We start from the raw sequence: 16637 nt of genomic DNA on the forward strand, positions 1-16637 counted from the left end.
TTGATGTGGTGGGGCGGCACGCAGAGGGCTGGGAGGAGTTGGGGGGGATCAAAAACATTAAATTCGGGGGAAAAATAAAAAAATAAAAACTTACCTCCATGCTGCGCCGCTGCTCCTCCGTCTCTTCAGCAGGCACAGGCTCCCAGCCTGCCCTGCGGACAATCCTGACGCTGCTCAGAGCAGTGTTAGGATTGGCTGGGAGCATTCAGCCAGGGTGCTCGCAGGCAGACTGGAATCCTGTGCCTGCTCTCTCCAGCCTGGCAACACAGCTGGAGAGAGCACAGTGCGCATGTGTGTTTGGCCGGCCCAAGACAGCCGGCCAAACACACATGCATACTGAGGGGAGTGCACAGTGCATCTTCTGCTGCACACGGGGGGCAACGGTCTATGCACTGCATTTTATGCATAAGCCATTACCGACAGACAGACTGCTGTATATAATATAACAATAATTTCAAGGGCAACACATTGTAGGGTCAGGGTTTCATGTAGCATTCTTTAGAGCAGAGAGAAATATTGTGAAAATAAGCCTCCTGTAGATTCCACCATGTTATAGCTTGTTCATAGCTGTGTTTATTACATATCATTGTTTGATAAGGCACAGTGCACTAGAGCATGAGATTAGGCATGAGCCCAAGAGCTATATTGGCCTGTGGAGTAGGGCTCTATGAATTCAAAAAGACCATTGTAAGTATTTAGGGCCTTATATAGACTTTTGCAAAAAGGATACTTTGCCAAATTGTGGTGATGTCCCATCCAAAGTATTACAAGTGCCATAGGCTAGAATGCACTTATAATAGGGCGTACGGGACCTCTGTCACACTTGTAACATAGTATCTCATCCAGCCAAACTCAAAGCAAAGCCCTTAGTTTGTAGAGAGTTTAAATTACTTGTGAAGTGAGTCTTTAATTAGAACTGTGGTTACGTCATCACTAACTGTCTTTTAGATCAAGTACTATTCAATGGTCCACAGCACAAATATGTTTGCCAGCAGGGCCAATGGCAGCGTGCCTGTGACCACTTTAGTCAAAGTGCCTTCGGAAATGGGCTCTGTGTTCTTCATCATCCAGAGGTGCTCCTCATTCAGGTTCTGCTCCAGAAGCTCTGGTCCAATGAGTCTGCGGATGGTCTGGTAGTAGTTGTCCAAATATTTAATCTGAAATTAATGAGCACAAAGTCATAGAGATAAGATAGAAGAGCAGTGGCATACTTCCAAATTTAGAAAATTGTTATAAATGTTTAAACAATTCATTATGAAAACCACTGTAATTCCAATGGAGTTTTAAATTGTAGTTCCCAGCCCTATCTAAGTTAACAGTCCTGCAGGATCACTGTGGGTGTGGTGTTTTTCACCTAGATGTTTGTGCTGCCGGAAGCAGCTGAAATATCCAGGTGAAACTTTGGAAGAATGGCAATTACTGAAGTAATTGCGTGCAGTACTTCACATTAACTCATAATCCCACAGTATTTTTTACACCACTGATGCCCGCGGCATTGTTATCTGGGGATCAGTAGCTCTGGAGATGTATGTATATCGGGCTGATTTGAGGCCATCTGGTAAACTTTATTGATTTCAATGATCACATCATCAATATTTATTTTTCTCACTCACTTCATATGCCACAATTTACTCACATGCTCTTCTGACAAAATGCTTGTGTCAATGAGCTTCCGGTCATAGGGGACGAGAGAAACTGCCTCAAAGGTGAGGTATGGTTTTCCTCCAAACACGTGCTGTGGATCAGAAGCATAGAAGTATGATGAGATGCTGAGAGCAATGCAATCTAAAAAGAGAGAGTTGACTGTCGAGTAGGCTCTCGTTATTCTAATGAGACTACTGGATTTTGAGTGGCATAATCACCTGCGGTGTGGGAGACTAAGTCTGACCCACTACAGGTGACACCTGTCGCCCCAATCCGGGTTTTGCTCCGGCTAACTAACAGTGCCTCATCTCTACCCAAGGGCAGGGATGATTGGGCAGCCGAGCGCATGACACAATTGATTTCTCAGGGAAAGCGTGGTCACTCAGGTCTCATCCATTTCTCTCAGTTACATTAGTTTCACATACACAATGACAAACAGAGGCAGTATATATTTCAATAAGATTTTAATGAAGCAACTGCATCTTAGATAGCAAAGCATGTGCTGCAATAACTAGGACGATACAGCATGACATGACTAAAATCGTGACAAGGAGAGTAAAGCATAAAAATAACACTACCATATTGTCACTATACTCAATAGATTAATTCATACCTAAGCTATTTAAAGAGCACAGCGTGTTAATCTCTAATTCTTCTCTTCAGGTTCCCCTGGGAATACATCATCCCCCATACCTGAGCAAAAGCCTGAAGTCTGCATAAGCAGCTGTAGCGAAGTGTTCAGCGATCAGCATATAGTTGTGGTTCTCTGGCTGGAATCTCCCTCTAATGTTCCATGGACAGGGAAGTGTTTTTATAATAAAACGGCTGATGTACTGAGAAAATGTCCCTAAATAAGGATGTATGTTTTTCTCTGAATGTCAGAAACAAAACTTGTACTACGTTCACTGGCAACCTATCTTACTAGAGCCTTGAAAGAAGCAGAGTGAGCAAAAATGTCTTGTCTGAGAATGTAGTGCTGTCCTAGGCAAAAACAGCTAGATAAAGAGAAATAAAACAAGACGCAAAAGTGGCTATTGTAAGAATAATAAAATGAAGCTGAATAAAATATATCTAGGTTAAAGTGCACAGCGGCAGGCCTATTATGCTAAAATAACATGCATGGAGTTATAACTAAAATGGCTACACAACAAGACGACCAACAAAGGGGGTGTTGGACTTTTTTGCTTATGCAGGGTCATCCCCAATCTTTTTGCCTCCTGCCTTCTATTTTTTCTGACCTGTTGCTGTTGGCTTTTGAACTCTGAGCACTTTACCACTGCTAACCAGTGCTAAAGTGCATATGCTCTCTGTGTAAATTGTATGTAATTCGTTTATCCATGATTGGCATATTTGATTTACTAGTAAGTCCCTAGTATAGTGCACTAGAGGTGCCAGGGCCTGTAAATCAAATGCTACTAGTGGGCCTGCAGCACTGGTTGTGCCTCCCACATTAGTAGCTCTTTAATCATGTCTCAGACCTGCCACTGCAGTGTCTGTGTGTGCAGTTTTAACTGTAAATTCAACTTGGCAAGTGTACCCACTTGCCAGGCCTAAACCTTCCCTTTTCTTACATGTCAGACACCCCTAAGGTAGGCCGTAGGTAGCCCCAAGGGCAGGGTGCAGTGTATGGGTAAGGTAGGACATATAGTAATGTGCTTTATATGTCCTGACAGTGAAATATTGCTAAATTTGTGTTTCATTGTTGCAAGGCCTGTCCCTCTCATAGGTTAACATGGGGCTACCTCTAAATCTGAATAAAGTGTAGATTCCCTTTGGGAGTGGATGGACGTGGAGTTTTGGGTCTCTGAACTCACAATTTAAAAATACATCTTTTAGTAAAGTTGATTTTAAGATTGTGTGTTTGAAAATGCCACTTTTAGAAAGTGAGCATTTTCTTGCTTATACCATTTCTGTGACTCTGCCTGTTTGTGGATTCCCTGTCTGGCCAGTTTGACAGATGGGCTGGTTGCACCTCACACTAGACGGTGACACAAAGGGAGCTGGGGTGTAGTCTGCATTTCCTGATGAGCCATCTGTGTTGGGAGGGAGGAGAGGAGTGGTCACTTACACCTGAAAGGGCTGTGCCTGTCCTCACACAATGCAGTCTCTGACCCCCTGGTGAGTGCCTGGGGCCTGGCCTGGGCCAGGCAGGATTTTACATTCAAAACAGACTTTACTTTGAAGTAGGCCTACTTCAAAGGAGAAATTGGGTATAAGAAGGGAACCCAAAACCACAGACTTTAGATCACTTCTGGACATCAAGAGGAACGTCTGCTTGGAGAAGAGCTGAGGAGAAGTGCTGCCCTGCCTGTGACTGTGCTTTGCAGAGCTATCCTGAAGTTGCTGCTTCTGCCAGAGTAAGAGGGCAAAGACTGGACTTTGTGTGCATTCCATCTTGTGAAGAAATCTCCAAGGGTTTGATTTAGACCTTGCCTCCTGTTGTTTGAAGTCTCAGGGACAGCAAAGACTTCTCTCTGGAAGCACCTGGAGTCTCTGGAGACACTCCTGCTCTGACAAGTGGTGCCCTATCCAGTCCCTGGCCCATTGAAAGGAAAGCTGGTGGAAATCCAAGGAAATCGACTCAGGACAACTTCAGATCGACGTTGCTGCTGAATCCGGTGACGCCACCTGCAACCAACTCCGCGATCTTCGCTGGAACGCGACACCCTTCGCAGGCCCGACGCCGCTGCAGCCCCACTGAAGTCCATGACTCCGTGGAAGTCTCCGCACCACGTTGTGACCGACGCTGCTCGAAGTGCGCGGATTCAACGTTTCGCACAGACGCCGTGATCCCCGACTTCGCACATCGACTTGTTGTCACTCTTCACCAAAGGTACTGTATTTGTGGGTCTACGCGACTCCATGTCCGGCACCGCTGGTGTCGGCTTGTTGGGAACAACTCTGTCACGATGTCGTGTTAACACCTCATTGAAGCATTTTGTGTTTCTAAGCGCTATTTTTGAGTTTAATCTTTAAAAATTCATAACTTGATTTGTGTATGTCGGATTTTTGTCATTTTGGTCTTGTTTTGTTTAGATAAATATGTCCTATTGTTCTAAACTGGTGTTGTGTCATTTTGTAGTGTTTTCGTTAAGTTACTGTGTGTGTTGGTACAAATACTTTACACCTAGCACTCTGAAGTTAAGCCTACTGCTCTGCCAAGCTACCAAGAGGGTAAGCAGGGGTTAGCTAACTAGAGTGAGGGTCCTTGCTTGAACAGGGGGTAATCTGACTGTCAACCAAAGACCCCATTTCTAACAGGGGGTGAAACAAACAAATGGAAGGAGAGACTGCCATTGAGGCAATGCATAAGGAAGAAAATTAGAACTACAAAAAGTGGAAGAGACGGAGAGCCCATTTCACAAAAAAAGGCACTGTGGTCTTGGAACCCTTACAACTGTCCCTTGTGCATAGTTGAATCACACAGATGATTCTACTATATTGAGGGGATTTTAGGTTTAAGTCCAATGATAGGTGTAATTCAAGTTTTGTGAATCACTGACATGAGTTTGCACTAATAAATAATGTCTTTTGCATGCCTAAAGGAGAGGTGTGCAAGTATTTTCATAAATAGGGTCCAGAAGAGAACATAGCAAAATAGTTGGGAAAGAAACAGTTAGAGACACAATCAGAGAGATAATAAGAGCAATTGGGAAGATGAAATTAAGAAGAAGGTGGATGTGTAAAAAAACATGAAATTAAGAAACATGAGAATAGTAAGTGAACATGGATAGGGATTAGCCAAACAGAAGACAAAGTACAGGCACCAGGGACGTGGACAGAAAGCAAGGAAGAGAAAGGAGTGGAAGAAAGGCCAGAAATGGGGTGTTGGAGAGCAACATAAGAGCAAAAAGTGAAGGAAAGAGACCAGTAAAGAAAGAAAGACAGGAAAGGGGATAGAAAGAGGGAGTGAAATGCCTAATGGGACTGAGAGAAGAGAAAAAGCAAAGGGATGAAAGAGAAAAACATGTTTTCTTCTGCTGAACATGTTTTAACTGACAAGTTAAATCATCTTGTTTACTTACTGCTCCACTCTAGAGTTTGGTTTTCCTTAACACTATTTCCCCCCGAATTGTTCTAGTTATTATAAGACAAATACAAGCAATCTTGTAATAACAAATACTCCAGACAACCTATTTCATATGGAATCAAGGGATCACTTACTAGCTATAACTGCCCTTCAGCTCAACAATATTAAGTAATATGTTTTTTGTGATACAAAGATACCTTTCGTGTTAATGACATTATCCTAGACCTACTCCCTTGCCTTCCTTCTTAACCAATGAGGCTCCCTTGCTTCCAATAGACCCCTCCCTTCTCTAAATAAAAATGCCCAATCCCCTCCTTCTCCTGTACATAAATAAGCAACCCCAGGCACTCAGTTGTTCCATACTTGGAGGGTGGGAGGGACCTTGAAGGAAGGTGAAAGAGTAGGAGTAGGAGTAATGTCATTATCGGTAAGTAATGGATGAATTATCTCACGTCCCTCCCTTGCCTTCCTTCTTAACCAATGAGACATGGCAAATAAAACAGAAAACAGACAGTCGTAAACACCCAACTGAAAGAGAGTGCCCAAAATAGATACTGAAATACCCTTCTGCCCACATAGAGGAGAAAACCCTGTGACCCAACACAGAATCCCAAAGTTCCAACTCAGTAATCCCAAAAGGGAAGAACAATAGAGGAAGGGTTAGCACACATTGCAGCCCACCAAATCCCCACCACTGAGGTCCCCTGCAATGTAGCCACCATAATGGCCACCAGAAATCAAGACTGAAAAGTTAAGAGAGCCAATCCACCCGAACAAGGGGCACAAATGGAGGACCAAGCAAGGCCACGAACACCAACAGCAAATTTCAACCAGGGAAAGAATGTCCATACCAGGAAACAAAGGCATCCACCCTAGGCAAAATTTAGGCATCAGCCCAACCACACCATCCAGAGTACGCCAAGAGCCATGGAATACCTTAATCACTGCCCAGAGACCCCTGCATAAGCAGAAAAGATTTGGCCAAAGTCTGATCCACCTGCTGCCCCAAACACCAATCCAAAAACACTGTCCAATGCCTAGCAGAAGAACGCAATGGAAATTACCACGATAAAGCCAGGAAAGTCAGTGCAAACCACGCAGGAACCACAAGACCAGCAAATTTGCTCCTTCCAACCTCCAAGTGCAAGTACCCGAATGAACCCAGTGGAAGAGCCAGAAAGAATAGAGGAAATGGGACAACCAGAAAAGCCCAATCCGGACTGCACCCCAGCAATGGCAGAAGAGGGAATCAAGTTGTCCATGGCCATTGTGGAGTAATGAAAATTCCCCAAACCCCCATATCAGACCCATACCAGAAAGACCCTGAACAACTGGAAAAAGTGGAAACACATACCGCATACCCTCAGGCCAAAGACAAGGCAACCAGCCCATTGCCCCACTCGAGGACAACACCCCCCTCGAACCAAACAAATGGCCCTTGGCATCTTCAGGCAAAGCAAAAAGGTCCATCACCGGAACACCCCATCACTGAACAAACATAACAAATGAGCCGGGGTGCAGAGAGAAATACTCGGAGATTGGAAATGCCCAGCATAAAAGATCAGCCAGGACATTCACCACCCCCTGAATGCACAAGCAATCAGAGACATAATACAGTCCACAGCCCAGATGAAAATGTCCTGCGCAAACACGTCGAAAGACATTGACCTGGTACCGCTGTGCGGAACGATAAAAGACTGCATCATCAGACCGTCTTGCTGAACCAGCACCACTGAACCCTTCAGACCTGGCTAAAAACAAACTAGAGCGAGTAGAACAGACAAACTTCCACCAGGTCGAAGACCTCAGAGAGGCCTGAAGAGTCTAGAACCCCAGGGCCAGCACTGACACCAGCCAAAACCACCCAACCCGAGAGATTGGCATCCATAGACACCAACATCAAAACGGAACCCCTTGGACCTCCAGAAACGTACCAGAAGATTGAGAGCTCTGGACCCCAGTGAGAGAATCCGGTTAACCAATATGTGCACCTTAAAGAAAGTTATCAAAAATCGCTGTTCGATCCTCACAAGTGGTGGAGTATTAATACCTAAACTTTTATTCGCTTTTAAAAGCATCACTAACATGAAAGACTTGGTCGTGCACACCAGACCATTCACAATATCACAAGAACCTGAGCAGACAACACTTTGACGACTCATACCAGTAGTTGGTCACCATCCATGTGGCAATTGCAACGTTTGTTCACTCACCAAACGGGTAAACACCCTAACCTTGGATCCAATTGGTACATGGCACCTTTTGAGACACACTAACTGCAATACTCGTAATTGCAGTTATATGATTACTTGCCCCTGTGACTTACAGTTAAATTAAGTAGTGTGTTAATGAGGGGAAAAAAGACAAGGGCGCTCAGGAAAACATCTGGCCACAATAGCAACTAGAAGGTGCCTTCACAAGGGACAACACCCTACCCTTACAAGGTTTACAAGGTAAACCAAAAATAGCACAAGCATTTACGTGAGGCACTCAATCTATATATATGTGTAAATACAGCAATATCATAGCAATTAAGTGGAAACGTAGTAAAAAAATTCACATTCAAAATCAAAACAATTCTTAATGTGTCATCCAGTCCGCTTGATTTATTAAGAAAAGTCCTCCAAGAATTTGAATTCCACTAGTTCAAACACCCAATGTTCCAAGCCAACACGTGTTTCATCATAGGGAAATGACCCAAATGACTTCTTCAGGGCTTATTGACAGTGAGAGAATAAGCCCCTCGTGTAGCAAAAAACTGTATATATGTCGTTTCTGTAGTGGACGTTAATCTTGTATCACATAAATCACATCTGGATGAAAATTCAACTGTTTAAATCATTAATTTCGAGCATTTGTTTGAATGTTCTCAAGTATCCCAGTAATTATCACAACAACAAAAATACTGTGGTTCCCGGCCTGTTTTCAAGCCAAGCTTTGATCGCGAGTACGCCGACCCCTGTGACAGTATATTGGAATGACCACAAGACCAGTGAAGGTCAGAATTAATGAGCATCGTAGTAACATTAGATGTTGACACCACACCACCAAACTCAGTGTCCACCACCTTGATGCACACCAGACCCTGACGATATGTGGTGGGTTGTACTTGACACTCCAAAACTTTCTTCTAAATCTCTGTTAGAAATAGAACAACGCTTGGTGTTTAAATTGGGGGCCCATATTCACGGATTGAATGATGAAATACTCTGGATGAGCTTCCCTACCATTACTTGATGGGTCTCTTACTGAGACATCCAGTCCCTGACATTTTCCTACTTGACATAGGACTTGCCATGATTCATCTAGATAGTTTTGATCACTAATACAAGAGTGATGGTCAGTTGAGCACCCTTATTTGACATCTACCGAGGCCATTCCACACTTTCGGTCGTATTTTCCATATGACTTCCACATAGACTTCTTTACAGTGGATTGTAAATATAAGACCTTTATTGTCTGACATATAAGCTTCCCTTTAATATAGTCATGATTTATTTAGACATTTACACAATCGTGTGCTCGTTGTATAAATAATTTTTTCCAGCACGCTCTTATTATTTTTTGACCAACAAGGTGTTTCTCTTCCCCTCTCTGCTTTCCAATGACCTTAGTTCGTCATTTGTATCCCCCTTTTTTTGCTTTCATGTGAGGAACATTGTCCTTTTGAACTCCTCCACTGATTGGTTGCCTGCGCCTCGACCTTTCTATTTGACCCGTGAGCCGCATTCACTTCTTGCATTTCGGGAACGCGGCCCTGGGGTAGGACTCCGGCTACGGACTGTCTCTTGCAACTATGAATAATGTTGCTCCAACAGGACGCTTTTATTCTTTTGTTTTTGCTTGGACTACTCGCACTCTGGCCAAGTTAGGCATTTCTCCAACCGTGCATTAGTGGAGGATGAGGCGGTCCCACTTCTGAGATATTGACTCCCTTTTTTTTTACATATGAGCATTGTTCACTGAGTCTCCGCTTACCAATCCTTTCCGTTTTATCTTGAAGTACAATATACCTATGTCGAGTGAATAACTAAGAGTCATGCTCCTTTTCATTTGCAATTATTTTTGTATTTTTATATACTTGTTGGCTCAACCTGTATTCCTGTTGGCATATGATGGTTAATACAAACATAGTGGCTTAACGAAGTGATTGTGCCTTACCAGAGTCTACAAACTTACTACATATTGACAATCTGCACACTGTACACTATACATCAGTGGTTCCCAAACTTTATGATCTGAGGCTCCTTTGGCTTATTGGCCATTGGCCACAGCTCCCCAATATGTTATCTTTTTTTGATGGGTGGGGAGATTCTATTTTTCTCCCTGAAAATAATTGGGATGAATCAGATGAAGATATTATAATAATGGCCAATATTTGGTGAGAAAAAAATCTATTACAGGAACAATTCCTTCTTAACTGGATTGTGTTTTCAATCTTTTTGTGTGAGGGACATATGGCCTATAAAAGTCTCTTGAATCGAACAGCAGATCCTAAATCATGTATGTAGTGAGTGATGCAAACAATTCACAGTGTAGGGGGGATACAAAGGCAGCAGTAACTTACAAACTGGAACTAGCAACACTATCGCCTCCCACGATCTTTCTCTACAGCAACAAAAGTGAAGTCTGAACACTGCAGACAGTCTACCAAAACATTGAGACTTAGCATTGCGGCTGGAGCTATAATGAAAAAGGAGATGGGGTCAAGAGGCAGATCCATCCCATCTTCTGCCTCATGTTTGAGCAACAGCCTCTGTCAAATTGGAAACTGTCTACTCCAGGAGTACCAATAACACACATCGGCAGGCCCATTATTCATTGAACTTTCTCAAGCAAACTGAAACCTGCAAATAATAAGAAAGAAATGTACACAATGTAGGGATTGTGGTCTCTAGCTCTGCTATGTCTGTCTTACAAAGGCACATATGGAATGGGTTAGGCCTGAAGTGCAACCGCACCTGACATTCCGGTGATTCCCAGGCTGAACTTGCACCGCACCTTCCAGTCTCCACAATACAGGAGCTGTACGGAAACGGGGTGTCACCGTACCTCAGTGCAGTTGAGCTGTGAGCCCACCCACCTCACTCTTCACCTCCACAGTGCTGCTGCCAGGAAGAGTAAGTTTTGCGACCTAGTGGAGATGTGGTTCATGGCCCCTACTGCTTCGGCCTCATTGGCTGAACTGACTGAGAATGCAGGTACCTCTACCGGGCACGAAACGCTATACACAACTGCTCCTTCCTATGTGCTGTGCTTAGTCTCATAGGGATTTTCGCTACTCCTCTCTGGACGCTGAAGATGCTCTTCCACGCCTCATGCCCGCTGTCGATACAGCTTGCTCACTCCACAGAATTACTATGGGTTCCTTATCAGGCAATTTCATAGACACAAAGAAGGGACTAAGAGGGAGTAAAGTTTTAACGCCCGCAGAATATGGGCACAGAAATCGTGCACCTACTGGTAATTGTAGAGACAAGGGGGCCATATTAGGAAATACAACAAACCTCATATCTCTTAGATTTGCCCACTGCAAAAATAGATTTGAAGATGGAACTGATCTTAAGTGCGTGTTACTAAGAAAGCCAGAATGCAGGCTTGAATGGCTAATCCTCTCCAACATCCTTTTACATTAATTTTAAAATGACTTTAACAGAGTACAACAAAGGTCCCTCGGGCTATGTATTCCCTTTCAGTTGCGCAAAATCTCTCCATTCCTCTGGTACCTCTCTTCTCTCTATTTTACACTATCTCAAGGCACTCCTCTCCCAATCTTTCCTTAACCTGCACTCCCCTTAGGATGCACTTGGCCTGCTGGAAGTACACCCAGTCATCTGACACTGGGCTGTACAATACATGATGCATTCTTTCCTTGGAAACCTCGGTACCTGACCGAACATGGAACACTGCATCTTTTGTTACTTAATTCCAGGACCGTGCCCCTGGCATGTGCACTCTTTGGACATTTCTCACTTGTTTATAACCCATCCCCTTTGCTAGACATGGCCTTTAACGGGGTTCATTTTCCATTTTTATTTTTTCACGGCGTGGATGCACCTCCAGAGGAACGTGAAAGAATCCAGCGCAGAGATGCACTGGAGCAGTGGTTCTCAAACTTTGTGCTTGGTGCGTGGTGCCCCTGGCTAGTTTTGACGGTGCACTTGGTAATCACGGCACACAGATTGAGAACCACTGCTAAACATGTATCAATATCCGTGTATACATTACTAGACCCTTATTAACTCCTTTTTTTTGATTATATGTTTGTTTCACATTATTATCTTACATTTTTCCTGTACCTATGTAGCTACAACAACAGCCTATTGACACGCTTTTTCCAATGGAGCCCTGTCCCTATTTGAGGATGGTAAGAAGTGGTGCGCCTAAGTATTCATCCACCACTCAGCATGGCATCACATTAGCACCGACCGCCTCGTCACCCTTTTACAAAATATTTTCTATATACATACTATGTATTTTTGCCTGTGTTGATGGATCATTAAATTAGTTGGTCCATTTTGCCTTGATCAATAACTTTTTTTTTTTTTTTTTGGAGGTTCCAGAGCCAATTTTAAACCCTTTTTTCTCTCCAGCTTTCGTTGTTTTGCCTGTAGGTTTAAATGTATCCCTACTTACTCTAAACCATGGCACGGATTTCCAAAAAAGATCTCGGGCAAAGAGCCCCCTTGTGGGCCCCATCAGACATTGCAGCACTGGACTGGTGAAGAGCAAGCCCTATGATGAAGCATGACATCTAGTGGATGTGTGAGGGCTTTTGCTTCTATGTATAGAAGTGCCTAATAGTCTTTTGATGTTCTTTTGGAACAGTGTACGCTATTGTTTTAACGTGACCGTTAGGGAGACTGTACACTGGACCATTTAATCTCCCTATCCCTCATATGATTATATAGTCTGTTCTACAAGACATCAAAAAACAACGTTTACACAGGAACCACCAACAGGGACAAGATAGGGGAGTGCATCAACAGATCACCAAGAAAGGGAAGAAAAAAACACCCCTCCACAGAAAGAAAAGCCAGAACTATCATAAAGACCCTGGGCAATTACTTGAGTGCAAATGGAAGAAAACAAAGCTGTAAATGATGCCCCCTTTCACAAATGGGAGAAGCCGCAGAGAGGAAACTGCAACAGGGACGGCAAGATAGGCACCCAGAGACCCACAGATGCAAAAAATCTAATGAAAACATCAAACGAATAACTGCCTGAACCATCAACAAGTGAAAAGGTACAGAACCCATCCATGAAAGGACCCATTGGACATCCAGGAATAGCAAAAATGTCCCCGACACTGATTGAATCAGAAACACAATGAAAGAGGCTTGGTCCCCGTGACCTGCAACATGAACTGTGCAAACAGCCCCTACCACCATCAAGCCCCCGATTCCAACCCGAAGGGCCAACCATGCCCCCACAGCTACTGGTACCAAAGGCAGAAGGACAGCAGCATAAGGGGGAACATGCATGAAGGCTATTGCAAAGACAAAAGCCACACTGAACAGGACCCACAGAACTGACACACTCCAAAAGGGCAAGGCACACTGCCATATCATAAAGGCCCTGGAGAACAGGGCAAGTAACCCTACCCAAATGAATGTCTGACCCACAAATGGAAAATACATCAAGGCAGCACCTCCCCAGGGTCTTCCTTCCATTGCCCCAACCAAAGAGCTCACCTGGCCGGAACCAGAGCCCCAGAAAATAATTATAATGCCCAATAATATGCCTGCCAAAATCCAGCGCGCTGCTCTAAAGCAACCAACAGATCAGAGCACTCCTCATCCTCCCAAATGGCCACAGCCAGCTGATTGAAGACCTGTACTAAGGAGTTCGCTGAAGATGCTGAGAAAAGACAAGCTGTAAAAGGCAACATCTCAGTAGTAAATACCCCGAACCCAGAATTGACTGATCTTACTGAGGAAGCAGAGAGCGCACCACACTCCAGAAAAAAGGCCATCAAGCCAAACAGGGTAGCCAAATATAGGCCAGCTGAACCTAAGGAGTAAGAGCATATTCCCTTAAAAAAAAGGTACAATAACTGTAGAAAGCGAGGGACCTGAAACATATCAACATCCCACCAAACCCTTAGAACCAAACTCCAACAGGAACCGTAGAGGGCATAGCAAATCCAAAGGGCTGAACCTAGTGGGGAAACTGAACCCTCCAACATACGCACACAGAAAGTACAGAAAACACCAAGAGGACCAGCACAGGGGCCAAAATAACCCACCATTCCACACAGGAAACACATTTCCCCACAGAAGAAGGAGATGGCACCACAAACCCTGAAGTCAAAGAATCATAGACAGTCACAATTGTCTTAGGTAGGGCTGTTGAAAAAGGCCATGCAGACTGCAACCAATGGCTATTTCATAAGGTGAGTCATGGGTCTGGAGGTAACGCTGGACAGTGGAGCGGAGGAGACTCAGCTGTGGGCATTAGGAAATCCAATGAGGTTTGGAACAAGTGAGGGTTCTGCGAATCCCACAAAGAGGTGCTAATCGGTTTACCACGGCGAGGCCATAACTGTCGCCTCATGAATCCAGGCCAAGTGCTCCTGCAAATTCTCCCCATACTGAAGAGGTCTACTCCCCCCACCAAAACTCAGAGTGTCCCAAGCCTATTTGTGAGGAAGAGGAGCAGTCTCTGAGGCAGTAATAGGCAGTACTACAGGCATCGGAAAAGCAGTGAATAGAACACATACACACCTAGACCGGAGCTCATAAACTTCTGGGTTTAATCCATCAGTTTTTTTGCTCGCCATGCCATTTCAGTTTGGACACCACCATACGCAAATCAGTCTCTATCCTGCTCCTCATGAGAACAGTCCAGCATAAACTGCTAGGCCAGGTTCTCCCTGGACCCGAAACAAGCATCCTGGGACCAGTTTCAGGTTATCAACCCTAATCAGTCAGCCTTGCTTGAATCTGGTGGCTTAGTGAGCACGGGTCCACGTCTGGGCATACCCTTTCCACTTCTTTTTGCTTTTCTTGATGCAGCAATGCTACTCTCCTCTAAATAGAAGAATCCAGTTCAATGTGTAGAAATCCACCACACATTTACCTCGATATTTTTACTCTTGCAGCCGTCACTTGACAATGCATTTGTTCATGAAACTCCCAAATTGCATTTTGTCTCTTATTTACAAAAGGCCTTTTGAGCTTCACATATTTGGGAATAGCGCTCAGTGTTTCCCTCTGCAGAAACACTATGTTGTATGATCCCAAAACCAGCAACTTCTCAAAACCTCCTTCAGCAGGGGATAGTTATTTTAAAAACCTCTTAGGCCCTTCTTTGGCCTGATGCGAATTTTAGATCTGAGGTTTGACAGCACAGCTATCAAACAGACCTGTTGTTATCAGTCTACATAGTGGGCTTTGAGCCTGCCCCTTTCAGCCATTTGATGTCTTTGGCGAGGCTCTTTCAGCCAACTATAGCCCTCTTTGTCCGATCCTGCTGCCTCCTTCCTAAGTGCCTCAGTCTAATGGCCTAATGCTGTGCTGTGCTAAGCAATTTAATCTCGGTCGTATTGGCTTTGTTTTACATACTATCCACTGTATTTCTTCATCGCTTCAAGTATTTCTGTATCTTAAAGATTCATGACAAACCCTAATAAGGGCCTGTGTTCATTATGACGGCTGAAACATGGCCTGCAAGGTGATTATTATTAGACGTTGGGGTTAAAAGTTAAATATTAATCATTATTAATTAAGCGAGCATGTAAAATCAAAGTATTTAAATTAAAAATAATAATAGCTGGACTTCTTAAACTGCATGGTGGTTGCTAAGTCACAGCTAGGTGCTGTGTAGCACCTGATTACATTGTGTAAGTGTGTTCCAAGGCCCGTTTAGAAATTCTGTTCACTGAGCTGCACTGGCACATATGCGGGCTGTGCAGTCTTCATGTGCTCAGTGCATAGAAGCAAATCCTGCAGGCTCCGAGCTCTGCTGTCCGAGGCCCAAAGAGTAACTCAACTCAAAGATGTTCCCCAACTCAGATACTAAAACTGTACTCATTATTTACCGATACTAATCCATCACTAATTCTTGTTGGGTTCCGGAGTAGCGTGCTACTCATCGAAAAGTGCTTCAACGCCTCGTCAGGGGTAGTAAACGCTATATAAATACGATTACAATTACAATTATTGGGATCGAGTACAACATTATGTGTGTCTAATATTCCGAGTTGTGTGGAATTACTGGATGTCTGACGTTGGCCTCTTGCAAATGTCATCAATGTCTGGCAAAATTCGCACTGCAAGAAATGGTTAGAAAGATGAAAGTTCGAAGAAATCAGAGAGGGGAACAGCAATTCTGCATTTTCCGTCGCATACGGAGCAGGAACGAACAAACGTGTGCTGCAATCATTTCCCAGTGACAACCTGCAAGATGCCGTTTTGGGATTTCCACAGTGTGAAAGTGCTTGGCTATGCCCCCCCCCCCCCCCCCCCCCCAATAAGAAAGGGAGAATTACAACAGACTCTTATATTTTGTAGCATTTATATGTTGGAAGTACCTGATGTAAAAACAAGTTCAAAACAAAAGGAAAACATCGTTACACCCCAAATTTGTGACATAAAAGTGACCCACCTAAACATTGTAATTTTAAAGTGCCAAACTATCCCGAATGAAAATAACAACATATTCTAGAATACCATTTTTGCTGTTGCGCAAAACCATTGTTCATTTGTATGGGAAGGTTTTCCTAAAGGTGAATGTAGGACATTCGACAGATACAATTTTCGTGATCAGAACGGTTAATAATCCAAGCATTTACCTGGGTTTGAGCTTCTATTACCAGGGCGACATCTTCTATACGGACTCCAAAATGTCCATCATGGTAGTATCCAGGCTCTACGACACAAAAAGAGAATATTGTCCAGCTGCATATTTAGTGATTATTTGCTTCTTCTCTTCTCTTACAGCAGGTGCTTAATATGTAATA

General features: G+C 43.8%; 1 protein-coding gene across 2 annotated transcripts in view; it reads right to left on the bottom strand.

Moving 5' to 3' along the window:
- Positions 1-550: 550 nt before the first annotated feature.
- Positions 551-16637, bottom strand: part of XPNPEP2 (X-prolyl aminopeptidase 2) — a 327597-nt gene continuing 311510 nt past the window's right edge. For both annotated transcript variants that reach the window (XM_069212951.1, XM_069212960.1), the window contains exons 20-22: positions 16470-16546; positions 1637-1735; positions 551-1157 (exon numbers count right to left, since the gene is read on the bottom strand). In XM_069212951.1, the coding sequence (XP_069069052.1) occupies positions 957-1157; positions 1637-1735; positions 16470-16546 (377 nt within the window). In that variant the 3' untranslated portion in view covers positions 551-956. The remainder of the gene's footprint in view (positions 1158-1636; positions 1736-16469; positions 16547-16637) is intronic.

This window comes from Pleurodeles waltl, chromosome 2_1 (genome assembly GCF_031143425.1).
Source record: "Pleurodeles waltl isolate 20211129_DDA chromosome 2_1, aPleWal1.hap1.20221129, whole genome shotgun sequence".
In the NCBI taxonomy this organism is placed as follows: domain Eukaryota; kingdom Metazoa; phylum Chordata; class Amphibia; order Caudata; family Salamandridae; genus Pleurodeles; species Pleurodeles waltl.